This window comes from Bos grunniens, chromosome 5 (assembly GCF_055505025.1).
Source record: "Bos grunniens cultivar Pamir isolate PY7600 chromosome 5, Bosgru_T2T1.0, whole genome shotgun sequence".
Taxonomy (NCBI): Eukaryota; Metazoa; Chordata; class Mammalia; order Artiodactyla; family Bovidae; genus Bos; species Bos grunniens.
The window spans coordinates 41,917,883-41,933,008 of NC_141169.1; the positions used below are offsets into that span (position 1 = coordinate 41,917,883).

General features: G+C 35.4%; 1 protein-coding gene across 1 annotated transcript in view; it reads left to right on the plus strand.

The window, feature by feature from the left end:
• SLC2A13 (solute carrier family 2 member 13) overlaps positions 1–15,126 on the plus strand; it is a 527,099-nt gene that overhangs the window by 354,823 nt on the left and 157,150 nt on the right. Inside the window, exon 6 of the mRNA XM_086399920.1 lies at positions 8,157–8,277. Coding sequence (XP_086256046.1) covers positions 8,157–8,277 — 121 coding nt within the window. The remainder of the gene's footprint in view (positions 1–8,156; positions 8,278–15,126) is intronic.

The following is a 15,126-nucleotide window of genomic DNA, read 5'->3' on the forward strand; positions in this document are numbered from 1 at the left end:
TTCTATGCAGAGTACATCATGTGAAATGCTAGGCTGGATAAAGCACAAGCTGGAATCAAGATTGCCAGGAGAAATACCAATAACCTCAGATATGCAGATGACACGACACTTACTGCAGAAAGCGAAGAAGAACTTAAAGAGCCTCTTGGTGAGAGTGAAAGAGGAGAGTAAAAAAGTTGGCTTAAAACTCAGTGTTCAGAAAACTAAGATCATGGCCTCTGGTCCCATCACTTCGTGGCAAATAGATGGGGAAACAATGGAAACAATGACAGACTTTATTTTGGGGGGCTCCAAAATCACTGCAGATAGTGACTGCAGCCATGATTTTAAAAGATGCTTGCTCCTTGGAAGAAAATTTACAACCAACCTAGACAGCATATTAAAAAGCAGAGACATTACTTTGCCAACAAAGGTCCTTCTAGTCAAAGATAGATGTGTGGTAGTAGTCACATGTGGATGTGAGAGTTCGACTTTAAAGAAAGCTGAGCACCAAAGAATTGATGCTTTTGAACTGTGGTGTTAGAGAAGACTCTTGAGAGTCCCTTGGACAGCAAGGAGATCCTGTCCATCCTAAAGGAAATCAGTCCTGAATATTCATTGAAAGGACTGATGCTGAAGCTGAAATTCCAATACTTTGGCCACCTGATGCAAAGAACTAACTCATTTGAAAAGAGTCTGATGCTGGAAAAGATTGAGGGTGGGAGAAGGGGACGACAGAAGATGAGATGGTTGTATGGCATCACTGACTCAATGGACGTAAGTTTGAGTAGGCTGCAGGAGTTGGTGATAGACAGGAAAGCCTGGCATGCTGCAGTCCACGCAGTCACAAAGAGTCGGACACAACTGAGCGACTGAACTGAACTGAATATAGAGTTTTTCTGACAAAAATTTTTAAATAAAAACTTATTATGATATGTAACTAGAAATTAGAATTGTAGTCACAATTAGAGCCTACTGTGGGTAGCATTTTGCTGTTATTTTAAGTTTTACTCAAAGGTACAAAATGAAAAGCAAAGTTCTAACATATATTTTATTTTTAAGTTTGGGGTAATATGGAAATAAATTTGGAGCATTTTTTTTTCAAAGTTCTTTCAACAGTGAAACATTGGAATCATATAATTTCTTCACAAAGTTGGGACAGACTCTTTTAGTGTTTGAACAAGGCCTAAATCCTAGGGTAAATTCTGATTGATTTGGTATGTATTCTGTGATAACTTAATAAGGAAAACACTTCTCACTTTAAAGTATCTTTTGTCTTTAAATCTTGCCCATTTTATTTATTATTTCTCTAATCAAGGGCTTTTTCACTTGCCAAAATGATACCCTTCTCTGACACTGTCTTCACATGTTTGTATCAAAGAATTTTCTAATCTTTTTCAAATATACAAGCAGATTTCTACTTATCAATTAGCTATCTTCTAATTATTTCTTTGTAAGTTTATTTAGAGTAAGAATACATTTTTCAGTTAAAATATAAAGTTTCCAGGCCAGCATTAATTAAATTTTATTTTAACTAAATATAAGTAAAGCATTCATCCAATAGAACTGCTTCAAGTCACTTGTCCCAAATTTTGATGAGAAAATGCATTTAGGGTTTCATACTCAGTTATCAAGAATACATACTCCCTCTCACCCTTAACTCCAGAAGGAAGAGTAGAATACATCCACCCTCTGTTTTTGCCTTGAGTGAAAGCTTTGAGCTGAATAATGTAAGTTGAACTACAGTATCAGAACTGAGAGGAAGGCAGGGGGAAGATTGATTAAAAGGCAGGGGGAAGAAAGGTAATTGCAACAGCCAATGTATACAGGGAAGCAGGAGGGTAAGTGAGGAAAGATGAGGGACAAGGGAAGGTTAAAAGCCATACATTTACAACCTAGTCAAGGAACCAGAATTGTTCAGGCCTGGAGAAAAAGACTACAGAGACACCAAATAGATCTTATTCTTGTAGATGGTAGATGTTATGAGGACATAGATTTTTTACTTAATATAAGAAAAATTTCATAATAATCAGACCTATGCAACAATAAATTGGGCTGCCTCCTTAGGGTAGTAAGCTCTCAACAAAAGGGTAGATGGCCATCAGGCAGTGATGTGCTAAAGACATTCCTGCAGTGGGTTGAAAACTGGATTTGCTGACTCCTGAGGTTCAGATAAACTCTAAGTGGTAATAGCTGCTTTGAAAATTTTTTAGTGGGCACACTTCCTTTTGACAGCGCCTTAGTATACTGCTGCCTCAAGAGGTCTATTTTTTAAATAGAATTGTAGGTCTTAAATTTGGGATTTGGCTTTTGAGATTTTGAGAAAAATGCTGGTTTTGAGATGGGGAAAGTAGTTTTTCTAGCTGCCTCTGTCCCTTCATTTGTTGTATTCCAGGATTTTGAGTCATTATAGATACAAAGCCAGACTGGGTTTGAATTTTGTGACATTGAACAAGGCTCTATTTTCTCATCTATGGACAGGGATTAATTATAGTCCTTCATAGGTTTATAGTAAAGACTGAACACATTAACACATGTATAGCATTTCAAACAGAACCTGACACAGACAGTAAAATGTTCAAAGAATTTTGCTATCACAGTATTGTTGCTGCCAAAGAGTGATTATTTATTGTTTTAACCATAATCCAGGAGCATTCCTGAACTCTTCTTCTGGATGTCATGTTTCACACCTCCGTGTAAGTCCTCTTCCCCAGGGATTTTCAGAACCTATTGTTGACTAGTCAGAGAAAGTGAACTGAAGTGAAAGTCGCTCAGTCATGTCCAACTCTTTGCGATCCCAGGGACGATACAGTCTATTGAATTCTCCAGGCCAGAATATTGGAGTGGGTAGCTTTTCCCTTCTCCAGGGGATCTTCCCAACCCAGGAATCGAACTGCAGTCTCCTGCATTGCAGGCAGATTCTTTACCAATTGAGCTATCAGGAAATTTGAAAAAAAAAAGACTTGGGGGAAAAGACTAAGTTTCCAGGCACTCCCTTTATGAGTCAAAGGCAGTGGCAACCCACTCCAGTACTCTTGCCTGGAAAATCCCATGGACGGAGAAGCCTGGTAGGCTGCAGTCCATGGGGTCGCTAGGAGTTGGACAAGACTGAACGACTTCACTTTCACTTTTCATTTTCATGCATTGGAGAAGGAAATGGCAACCCACTCCACTGTTCTTGCCTGGAGAATCCCAGGGACGGGGGAGCCTGGTGGGCTGCCGTCTACGGGGTCGCACAGAGTCGGACACGACTGAATCGACTTAGCAGCAGCAGCAGCAGCCTTTATGAGCAACCTGGACGCAGTTTTATTTCCTGCTGAATGAAGGGATTGTCATTAAATTTGTAGTATTACAAGAAAGATCAGTTCTCTTAGCAAGCTTTGAAAATATTAAAAGTCAGGATACCACAGAATGTGCTACCTTTAAATTATTCATAGGTTATATATTTTGGATTTCTTTGTATAAAGAGTTTCTTTGGGCCTAAATACAGTTTATTTGTAGTACTTTTTAAAGACTGAGGACCTAAAATATTTTTAAGCATTTATTTAATTAGTTTTTTGTTTGTTTGTTTGTTTTTTAATGTAGCACAGGGAATTCCACTCAGCACTCTGTGGTTACCTAAATGGGAAGGAAATCCAAAACAGAGGGGACATATGTATACATATGGCTGATTCACTTTGTTATACAGCAGAAACTAATGTTACAGTATTTTAAAGCAACTATTGTTGTTGTTGTTTAGTTACTAAGTTGTGTCCAACTCTTTGTGACCCTATGGATTGTAGCCCACCAGGTCCCTCTGTGCATGGGATTTCCCAGTCAAGAATACTGGAATTGTTTGCCATTTCCTTCTCCAGGGGATCTTGCCAACCCAGAGATGGAACCCATGTCTCCTGCATCAGCAGGCAGATTCTTTCCATCTGAGCCACCAGGGAAGCTGCAAAGCAACTACACTCCAATCAAAATTTATGAGTAAATAAAGAAATAATAACATTTTTAAAGAAATTATTTTTACTTTTTTCACCATTTTTCACCTAATAAAATAAATCATAATATATTTAATATTCTACCAGTGCTAGTATTAGAACAGTGTTCTATTTAAAATTTCTTAAATTAGCCTTGAATTTTTAAATCATTCCCTATTTTGTATTTTATTGATTTTTTTTTATATTGGGTGAAATTTAGTAAAAAAAAAAAAATCAAAATAACTTTTGAATAGGTACTTGTTCTTTAAAAATTACTATAAACAAACTGTATTTAGCTAGACCAGGACAAAGAAACTCTTTATACAAAGAAATATAAAATATATAGTCCATGAATAATGTTAAATTTAGGACATTTTGTGGTATTCTGACTTAATATTTTCAAAGCTTGCTAAGAGAACTGGTCTTTCTGGTAAGTATTACCAACTTAATGACAGCCTCTTGATCCTTTTAATAGAGGAAGGCTTATATCTATGTAATTTTGTTGCTTATAAATCAGAAAGCCAGAAACACTGTGTTATTTTCTGCCAGATATTTTGGTAGTGGAGTATTCCCTAAAATATCACTCACAGGTTGTCTTTATCAGAATTACCAAGAATACTTTAAATTGTGAATTCTTGGGGGCCCAACCCCCAATCTGCTAAATTGAAATCTCTGAAGATGAAGTCTGGAGCATGTGTAAGTGATACTTAAGCACAAAAAGTGTGTTCTGTTTGAGTCTTGGGTAAGGAAATTTTTAAAAAAAATATCTACTAATAATACAGGCCCTTGTATCAGATCGTTAAGGTAACTTACTTCATCCGGTATTTTTGAGGATTCTATTTATCCAGCACACTACCTCCTATGGAGATCATTCTTATTAGGAAAATGATATCAGAATTCCAAAATGCAACAGTATAGTTGGCTAGGGAGGGACTCCTTTCTTATAATATAAAGAATGTGCCCAAACTTGCCATTACACTGGAAGAGATCCTTTCATACAAGGCCTTCCTGCACTGGACTCAATGAACCATTGAGTCCATTGACAACCATAGAACTGTTGAAAACTATAACAACTTTAAATGCCATTGAGTCACTGATAAAGCAGCTGTGATTTGTTAAGGGAGAGGAAATAGGTAGTTCAGGTAGTTTTAAGCCTTAAAGAGACATGTGCATATGATAGGACAAGGTGACCATTTTAAAATTTACTCCATAAATTAGGTCATTTAAGACACCATTCCCTTCCCTTAAGAAATTTATCATCTCATAAGATAAGAGTTTTTACTCTGTCGCAGCTATCACAATCACCTATGAAATCATATTATCTGATCTCCATTTTATAGAAACTGATTCAGAGGTTGAGGCACATTCTAAACAGTTGCACTTTCAATAGGAAGCCAGGATTGAGAAATAAGACTATAATAAAAGTATGATACTGACTTTTAAAATATTTCCATCCATAGTAGGTCAAAATAGATTTGTGTTTAGGAAACGTAAACCTTCAACTAGGAACTTTATATATCCAAATGGTCTTTTCCCCAAATTTTGCAAGTTGGTTGGACTTTTTTGAGATGAATCCAAGAGGTATAATATCTATACTGCAGAACTCTCATCTGGGATATTTCTCCCATACTAACTCACAACCTCAATTGAATAGTCTTAACGTGTTTTGTTATTTTCTTAGAAAATAGCCAACATTGCAAAAATCTGTAGTACTGTGAGATCTGCTCTATGCCAGGCACTAGAATTGAATATATGTTAATATGTGTTAGGTATACTATCTTAGTGGAGAAGGAAATGGCAACCCACTCCAGTGTTCTTGCCTGGAGAATCCCATGGACAGAGAAGCCTGGTAGGCTGCAGTCCATGGGGTTGCACAGAGTCGGACATAACTGAAGCGACTTGGCAGCAGAATACTATCTTAGAGTTTACAGTTTATCACAGAGACCAGTTATTTTAAGTAGTGCTATGAAAGAAGAGTTTCCTTTGCATCCTAAAATATCAATGTTTCCTGATTGAAGCAAATCTTACCTGTCCCATGACAATATTCTGTGCGGGTAATTTTGGAAAATACTTAGGACCCAGCTTCTTTGATAGACAGATTAACAGTAAAACTATTGGTTTATTTTGCTTTATTTGAGGAGAGAGGGATGACTTTTATTTACATGCCCAATAAATATTTTCTCTTTCTGAGAGATAGACTTGTTTTTTGTTTCCCAATTCAGGAATTGGTAGTTTTTTGAGAATATAATACCTCAAACTAGTTCTAGTTCTAGTTTGAATTTTAAGCCAACAAGGGGAAAATGACCTGTGATTGTATATTCATGACTTTTCAGCCTGGTGTGGTAAAATAGGCTTCTGATCTTTTCTTCAAGCCATCTCCCTCCTTTTCAGCTTTCTTCTAGATTTTGAAAGTATACTGCTGCTGCTGTATTTAATAATTGTAGTACAATAATTAACATTTTTAGCTTTATAAAAATCTTTCAGATGTATTGTGATATTTAAAATTCACTGCAATTCTGCAGGATGAATATCACTAAGCCCCATTTTACAGCAGAAAAAATTGAATGTTGGAAAGGTTATGTGCATTGTCCAAGATCATGGAGTCAAGAAACAGCAGGATGAGAACTTAACTACCATATCTAACTTGACATATCACCTCTGTATTAAACACAAACACTTCAACAATTATGTAATCTAGTTTCACTTTAACAGTGCTTCCCAAAGTTGTTCTTTTATCCATTTGAAAAATACCTTTCATCATTCTTAAATAACTTCTTCATTTATCTAATAGAAACTTTACTGCTACATAAATGACCACCCTGAGTTCCATATTTTAAACATATTGCCTCATTCAAGTAAATTATACAAACAAATGCATCCATATTTTCTTCTTTCTTCCCATGACCTTTTTTTTATCCTCACAATGGCTGGAACAATAGTCAGAAATTTGAAAACTTTCTTGTTTCCTGTCAGTTTTCTATAAAGGACTCAAAAATGAGCTTTTTAAGTGATATATATGTGTGTGTGTGTGTGTGTATTTTTAAGTGATTTTATATATATATAATGTTATATCTTTTTAAGTGATTTTATATATATATATATAATGTTATATCTTTTTAAGAGATTTTATATAAAATCACATTCTGTACCCTAAAATCAAAGACAAATATTCCACTTCCAAATGCCAACAGGAAAAAGAATTGAATGTATGTGTTATGTCATTTCTGGGATTTTTAAGTCTTTACAAAATGTTGCTCCTTTTTATGAAAAATTCTCTTTCACCTGTTTTTGAAATATTTAGTTACTTTTTAGTTTATTTTTGGATTGTACTTTGCCGACATTACTTTGCCAACAAAATTCTGTCTAGTCAAAGATATGATTTTTCCAGTTGTTATGTATGGATGTAAGAGTTAGACCACAAAGAAAGCGAAGCACCAAAGAACTGACGCTTTTTAACTGTGGTGTTGGAGTAGACTCTTAAGAGAGATCCAAAGAGATCCAACCAATCAATCCTAAAGGAAATCATCCCTGAATATTCATTGGAAGGACTGATGCTGAAGCTCCAATACTTTGGCCACCTGATGCAAAGAACTGACTCGCTGGAAAAGACCCTGATGCTGAGAAAGATTGAAGGCAGGAGGAGAAGTGGACGACAGAGGATGAGATGGTTGAATGGCATCCCTGAGACGATGGACATGAGTTTGAGCAAGCTCAGGGAATTGGTGATGGACAGGGAGGCCTGGCTTGTTGCAGTCCATGGGGTCTTAGAGTCGGACACGACAGAATGACTGAACTATTACTACCATTTGGATTCTAGATGATCAAATAACATTAGAACAATTTTGTTGGTAATGAAAGGAGCACTTGATATAAATCTGTTGCCTTTTGTACTTCCTGGCATGTTAGGCACTCAATAATGTCAGTTATATTAATTCTTTTTGAGACTGTCAGCAGTCCAAAATTGTGTTTATTTAGAAAGTTATTACCAGTGCTTGGCTAACAGATGTATTTGATTTGAATTTCACTCTTCTCATTTCTCACAGTGAACATGCTAGAGAGTTTTTATGGCAATACTTGTGTATGAGGATCTTTTTTTTAATCCAATAAAGATATATCAAGCTATTTTTTTCAGAGAGATATCTTGCTAAACCCAGTCTGCTTTGAAAGAATGTTGTCAGCTCTTCTCTGATATAAAACTTCTTTTTTTTTTTTTAGGTACCACTGTAGCCCTCATTATTCTTGCTTTGGGATTTCTGCTGTCAGCCCAAGTTTCTCCACCCATCACTTTTAAGCCAATACCTCCTTTAGGTCAGAACACTACTTGCACAAGATACAGGTGAGATTTTATAATGGTCCCCTTCCTTAACCTAATTTTGATAACTTCTTTGTTTACTTATAACTTTCCTAAAATATGAGAGATGAGTAGGAGCTTCCTAGGCATCCAGACTTAATGGTGGAAACACATGCTTCAGGAAAAGTGGGTTATTAGACACAATCTTGGTGATATTTCTCTGGAAATTGGAAGCATATATTGATACAGAATCTAAGCAGGAATACTGAAAAGCTATTTTATATCATATATGACTCAGTGACATCTACATTCTAAGTGAAATAAACTTTCATCAGAATTAAGCTTTTCCATGATGTACATATCTGATACACTTATCTGGATATTCTATCAGTTTCCATGATGTACATGTCTGATACAGTTTATTATCATTTGGATATTCTATCAGTTAATCTTTACCGTGTTCCACAAGTATCCCTTCATTCATTTAAGCAGAAAAGAATTTTTCCTCTCATTAGTAGGGATCTTGAAGAGCAATAGAAAGTGGGAAAAGGTGCTGGAAGAGTGTTTTAATCATCAGTTTCAGGTTTAATAACTTGTTAAGCAGTATACACCCCATGTGATAGATTAATAGATAGAGAAATGAATGAATGGATACATCGGCTGACAGATGGACTGAAGAATGCACAACTGAATTAATTAAAAATTGAATGACTGAACAGGTCAATTAATAAATTTATCAGTAGAGTTCCACATTCCTTCGTGGTTGTGATTCCCTTTTAGGGCTTCTCAGGTAGCTCAGTAAAAATATGCCAGCTAATGCAGGAGACGTGGGTTCAATCCCTGGGTTGGAAAGATCCCCTGAAGAAGGAAATAGCAACCATATCCAGTATTCTTGTCTGGGATATCCCATGTGTAGGGGACCCTGGCGTGCTATAGGCCGTGGGGTCACAAAAGAGTCGGGCATGACTTAGTGACTAAACAACAACAAACAACAAAGAGTTTCAACGTTTTTTACTTCATTTTAGTGGCTGGAAAGGCTAGCAACCCCTTTAAAATGTATGGATCGAATAGCTTTAAAAACAAAAAATGATATTTCTTCAGCCTCAACTAAACAGATGTAAGTCTTAAATCAAAGGGTAAATCATTTATTAAGTCAGGTACTCCTATATGAAATTAAAACATTACATTGATACGCTAAATTCCACTTGGGATCACTTGGAGCTTCTCATTTAACAGAATTTATGGTGCCTTCTTATTACAACAGTGAGGAAGACATATGTAATTATGTCTTTCTGGTTGCAAATTGTGATATCCACTTGCCTTTGGAAATGAATGTTGTATATGTTTATCACTTTACTATTTTTTGACAGTCTTTATGTTCTAAGGAAGATTTAAAGGTGTTTTAAAAGAAGTTAACCTTAATATAGACTATTTCTGTATATAGAGATTTTTATTCTTTGGATATCTGACCTCAACTGCTAGAAAGATGATAGACCATTGCTAGAATTCTGCATGCTCTACTTTTGTTTTTCTTGAAAGATATTTTTTTAAGTACAGTGTTTTTAGCTCAGTTACCTCTAACAAATTATTAAAAAACTACTATTGTTTGAGAAACATAGAATACTTTTTAGATTTGATGTCTGATTTAGATGCAGCAATTTAGATTGAGAAGATTGATACACTGTCAGGTCAACTAAAGGCAGAAATTCAGCCAGAGAATATAAATTAAAAAATTTTATGAAGTTTGATACAGAAAAGAAATAACTAAGTTTTTAATGATTTACATAATGAAATAGCTTTCCTGATATCAACTTTTAAAATTTCAATAAAAATATTTATTGCTGTAGTATAGTTCATTGCATGGCAATTTGTGATCATCAATCTATTAATCCCACCAATCCATCTAAATTGTTATCATCTACCTATAAATATAGGTAGGTGACAATAAAATATTTTCTTTCACCTACCAATTTAAGATAAAATTGTAGTGGAGTGAGAGAAGTGTACAATCTAATATTGTTCATATCACAAACTGATAAGTTTTTAAAAACAGAACCAAATTTTATATGTCTTCTAGGAGTCACTGAATATACAAAGCAATTATTTCTCATATAGTTTCTTTAAGAGAAACATAGGTTTTGTGAGCAGTTGACAGTACTTATAGTATGTATGTGTAGTCTGAATGATTTTATAAAATACATCTTCAGTCCCCTTACTGATTTTGTTATTGTTAAAAGTATCTATATACATTTCCCATTTCTTTACAATAAATATGAAAAATACAGTATACAACATACATGAAAGTTATTAAGAGAGTAAATCCTGAGTTCTCATCACAAAAGTGATTTGTTTCTTTAATTTTATGTGTATAAGAGATGATGGATGTTCACTAAACATTGTGGTAATCATTTCATGATGTATATAAGTCAAATAATACTGTAAACCTTAAACTATGCAAATCTTTATGCCAATTGCCTCTCAATAAGACTGGAAAAAAATTAAAATTAAAAAGAAGATAAAAATGAAACAGTCATGTTTGCATGACTTTAGGATGAGTAATTCTCATGCAGTAAATAAATATAGGTGGTATACTTTCCTCTTGGAATGATCTGTATAGGAAAACTGAGCAAAGAAAAAAGATTTAAAGGGAGAGATGGTTTAATCTTAAGAACACTGTATTATTGGTGGGAATGTAAATTTTTCTTCACTTTGGAAATTGATATACTTTTGCCTTGTAAAGGTTAAATGCATAGACCGCTCAACTCAGCACTTCCACTTGAAGAAATCTATTGAGATGGGTATGTAATGCCCTCTGACTCTACTCTACTAGACTAGAGAAGATTTATGGAATTGAATGGTTTAAGAACAATGGGTGTTCTTTATTTTAATTCAAAAAGTGTTGATTGCATGGCATCACTAGGTAGGTTAGAACCACAAACATTGTAGATTGGGATGCACTAATGACTTTAGACCCAAGACATTGACTGCCTTAAATAATTTCTAATAAGAATTTTGCCTTAAATAATTTCTAATAAGAATTTACGCTTTTTAGAATTTTTAATTGATGATATTCTTTCCAAATCCTGGTTAGATTTTCTGAACCAAATGTATTAAACAACATCCTTCAGATCTACTTTCTACAGTTAAAATTGTGTGCAGTCACAGAGTGCCAACTAAGGCTTAGGAGAAATAACTCCAGTTGGTGTTATCATCTTAATAATTTATCTATATAAGAATACAGATGCATACACCAAATATGTTTTAGTTCCATGCTCTCAAATTACTAATAAACATATTTTCTTACAAGAGCTATCCAAATTTGAGAATTCAGACCTTTCCTGAATAACATTTCCCTGAAATCTTTGACTTTTTATTATTTATAAGTATGATCTCAGTAGTGACTTCCCCAGTGGCTCAGAGATAAAGAACCTGGCTGCCAATCCAGGAACCCGGTTTTGATCCCAGGATCGGGAAGATCCCCTGCAGGAGGGCATGGCAACCCTCCAGTATTCTTGCCTGGGGAATCCCATGGACAGAGGAACCTGGCAGGCTACAGTCCATCTGGTCGCAAAGTTAGACACAACTGAAGCAACTGAGCACAGCACACAGCACGTGATCTCAGTATATTCAAAGCACTGTCAAAAACCCTCAAAGTAAACAGATATTTCTTAAAGTATACAGCTATAGAATTGCAGATACTCTCACCCTAGGGCTTTCATTCACATTGCCACTCATTCATTCATGCATGCATGCATCCATTTAAAAATATTCTGGAACACATACTCATAGGATTATATAAGGATGAGTTAATATATAGAAAGCACCTAAAGCAGTTCTTAGCACATAATAAGCACCCAATAAATATAACCATTGTTATCATTAATAAAACCTATAATAAAATATGACATTATGATAATGAGTAGAAGTCTTTCCCATCTTTTGAAGAAGAAGAGTTTTAAGCAGGGTAGTGACTTGACCAAATTTTCTATTCTCAACTTTCTCTCTGGGGCACAGAGGGCACATGTTGATATGAGGAGACTAATTATTAAAATTACCTATGAGAGAGATTAGTAGTTGCCTGGACTATGGTGGTGATGCTCAAGATAAGCAGGTAAACAGATTCTAGATAAATCTAAGAGAAAAATCAACAGGAATCAAAAATAGGAAATTGATTAACTATCAGCAACCAGATAGAACAGATCATAGAAGTCAGTTGGGGTAATTAAAGGAGAAAGTTACAAGAAGGACTGTGCTTCTAATTTACGGCTCGTTTTCCTATTAGTATTTTTCAACTGAGAATCTTACCTAGAACCATCTGATGTTGTTGTTCAGTCACTCAGTCGTGACCAACTCTTTGTGACTCCATGGACTGCAGCGCACCATGCTTCCTTGTCCTTCATCATCTCCCAGAGCATGCTCAAACTCATATCCATTGTGTCAGTGATGCCATCTAACCGTCTCATTCTCTGTCCTCCCCTCTCCTCCTGCCTTCAATCTTTCCTAGCGTCGGGGTCTTTTTTTAATGAGTCAGCTTTTATCAGATTGCCAAAGTGTTGGAGCTTCAGCTTCAGCATTAGTTCTTCCAATGAATATTCAGGATCGATTTCCTTTAGGATTGACTGGTTTGATCTCCTTGCAATCCAAGGAGCTCACAAGAGTCTTCTCCAACACAATAGCCTAAAAGCATCAATTATTTGGTACTCAGCCTTCTTTATAGTCCAGCTCTCACATCTATATGTGACTACTGGAAAAACCATAGCTTTGATTAGATGGACCTTTGTAGGCAAAGTAATGTCTCTGTTTTTTAATATGCTATCTAGGTTGGTCATAGCTTTTATTCCAAGGAGCAAGTGCCTTTTAATTACATGGCTAAGGTCACCATCTGCAGTGATTTGGGAGCCCCCAAAAATAAAGTCTCTCACTGTTTCCATCGTTTCCCCATCTATTTGCCATGAAGTGATGGGATTGGATTCCATCATCTTTGTCTTTTGAATGTTGAGTTTTAAGACAGCTTTTTCACTCTCCTCTTTCACCTTCATCAAGAAGCTCTTTGCCATAAGGGTGGTGTCATCTGCATATCTGAGGTTATTGATATTTCTCCTGGCAATCTTGATTCCAGCTTGTGCTTCATCCAGCCCAGCATTTCACATGATGTACTCTGTATATAGGTTAAATAAGCAGGGTAACAATATACTGCCTTGACATACTCCTTTCCCAATTTTGAACCAGTCCGTTGTTTCATGTCCGGTTCTATCTGAGAAAGTACATTCCTCACCCCCATAGATCTGCCTCACCAGGACAGTGGAGAGTAAGTGCTTCAAGTACATCTTCCATTAAGAACCACTTCAGTTTCTTTTTTTTTTTTTTTTTAACTGCTTAACTGCCAGCTTTCTTTCATCCCGTTTTTTTCATTCATGAACATTATTAAATGAAGAGTACAAAAATAATGTGGCTGTTTTTCTGTAGAGTAACATTTTCATGTTTCTGTCTCTAAATGAGGTTTCCAGACATCCAAGTTGACATAGTATTCCTTCATTTATAGACCTCCCTATGTTTGTGACACTAGTTTTCATAAACTGTATTATGCCTAACTAACTATAATTAGTTTGGCATAATAATTACTAATTATAATTAATGTCTTCAAAGTTCACTTACAATAAAAATAATTTTGCATTCATTTCATTTTTTTTCTCCATTAGCCAACCTTGAGTGATTGAGCACATGTTATTGGCATTAGCACTGAGGCTGTTAGATTCAATCATAAAACTTTCATATGACCTAGAAATGTATAGCAACCTTATTAGCCCCTATTTTTTTTTAGCATTTGGCATATTCCTGAGTGATAATGTGTTTGTTTCCAGTAATTTTTAGCAACTTGACAATGAATATAGTGTTATACTGTGAGTGAGACTTATTGTTTGTTGACTTTTATTTTCTAAAACTTACTGATTTCCTTTAAAATTTGCATATTTTATTTTTTTGGTCTGATGATACAGCTTGATAGGCCTTGAGGTTAATATTAAGTAAAACTACAGTAGAAAATATGCTATATCTGTTGAATAATATCCACACTTATTTCAGATAATGATAATTGTAATTAAATTGGTAGAAAAGAAAAATGAGATTTGAAACAAAAAGCCTGTATAACCTTATCATATATCTGTATCTCCAAGTAATCGCATATGTCTTATGCTAGCACTTAAATAACCCAATACGAAATTTGACATCTGGATAGAAGGATGATAGAATAGATTCTTGGAGGAAGTTAACCACTTATGGGACATAATTATTGAGTTCTTCATGACCTTTTTACCTTGAAGCCTGTATTTTCAGTCAAGGACCTGCAAAGCCACCACAATGGCAATATCCCCTACTTAAATCCTATTTGTTTTCCACAATCATGAAGTGCTTCTTGGGAAGCCTTAAAGACAAAAACAAGGCTATTTTATTTTAGGATTGCAAAGACTGGGAGAAGAGCATTCCAGGAAGAGGGAACATATGTGTACAGGCCCTAAGCATGGAGTATGGATTCTTCAAGGAACTTACCCATGAGCAAGAGAACAGTACAAAAATAGACTGGATGGCAGGTCATCACAGACCATACTGGGACCCTCAAAAGCCATGAGAATTTTAGACATCATTTTAGAATACTGAGAAGCCTTTAAAGATTGATAAGAATGACTTAATCAGACTTGTGTTTCTAAAAGATCACTCTTGCTGCTTAGGAGAATTGATTAGGGAAGGACAAAGGGTGATGAGTGGAGATCAGATGAAAGAAATTGGAAGCCTAGGCAAGAAATAATGCAGCCTTGACAGTGGTAGTGGAGACTCAAGAGATTTGGGGGCTATGGGCCCCAAACAGTGTAACAGTGTAACAGTGTAACAGGCTGGATA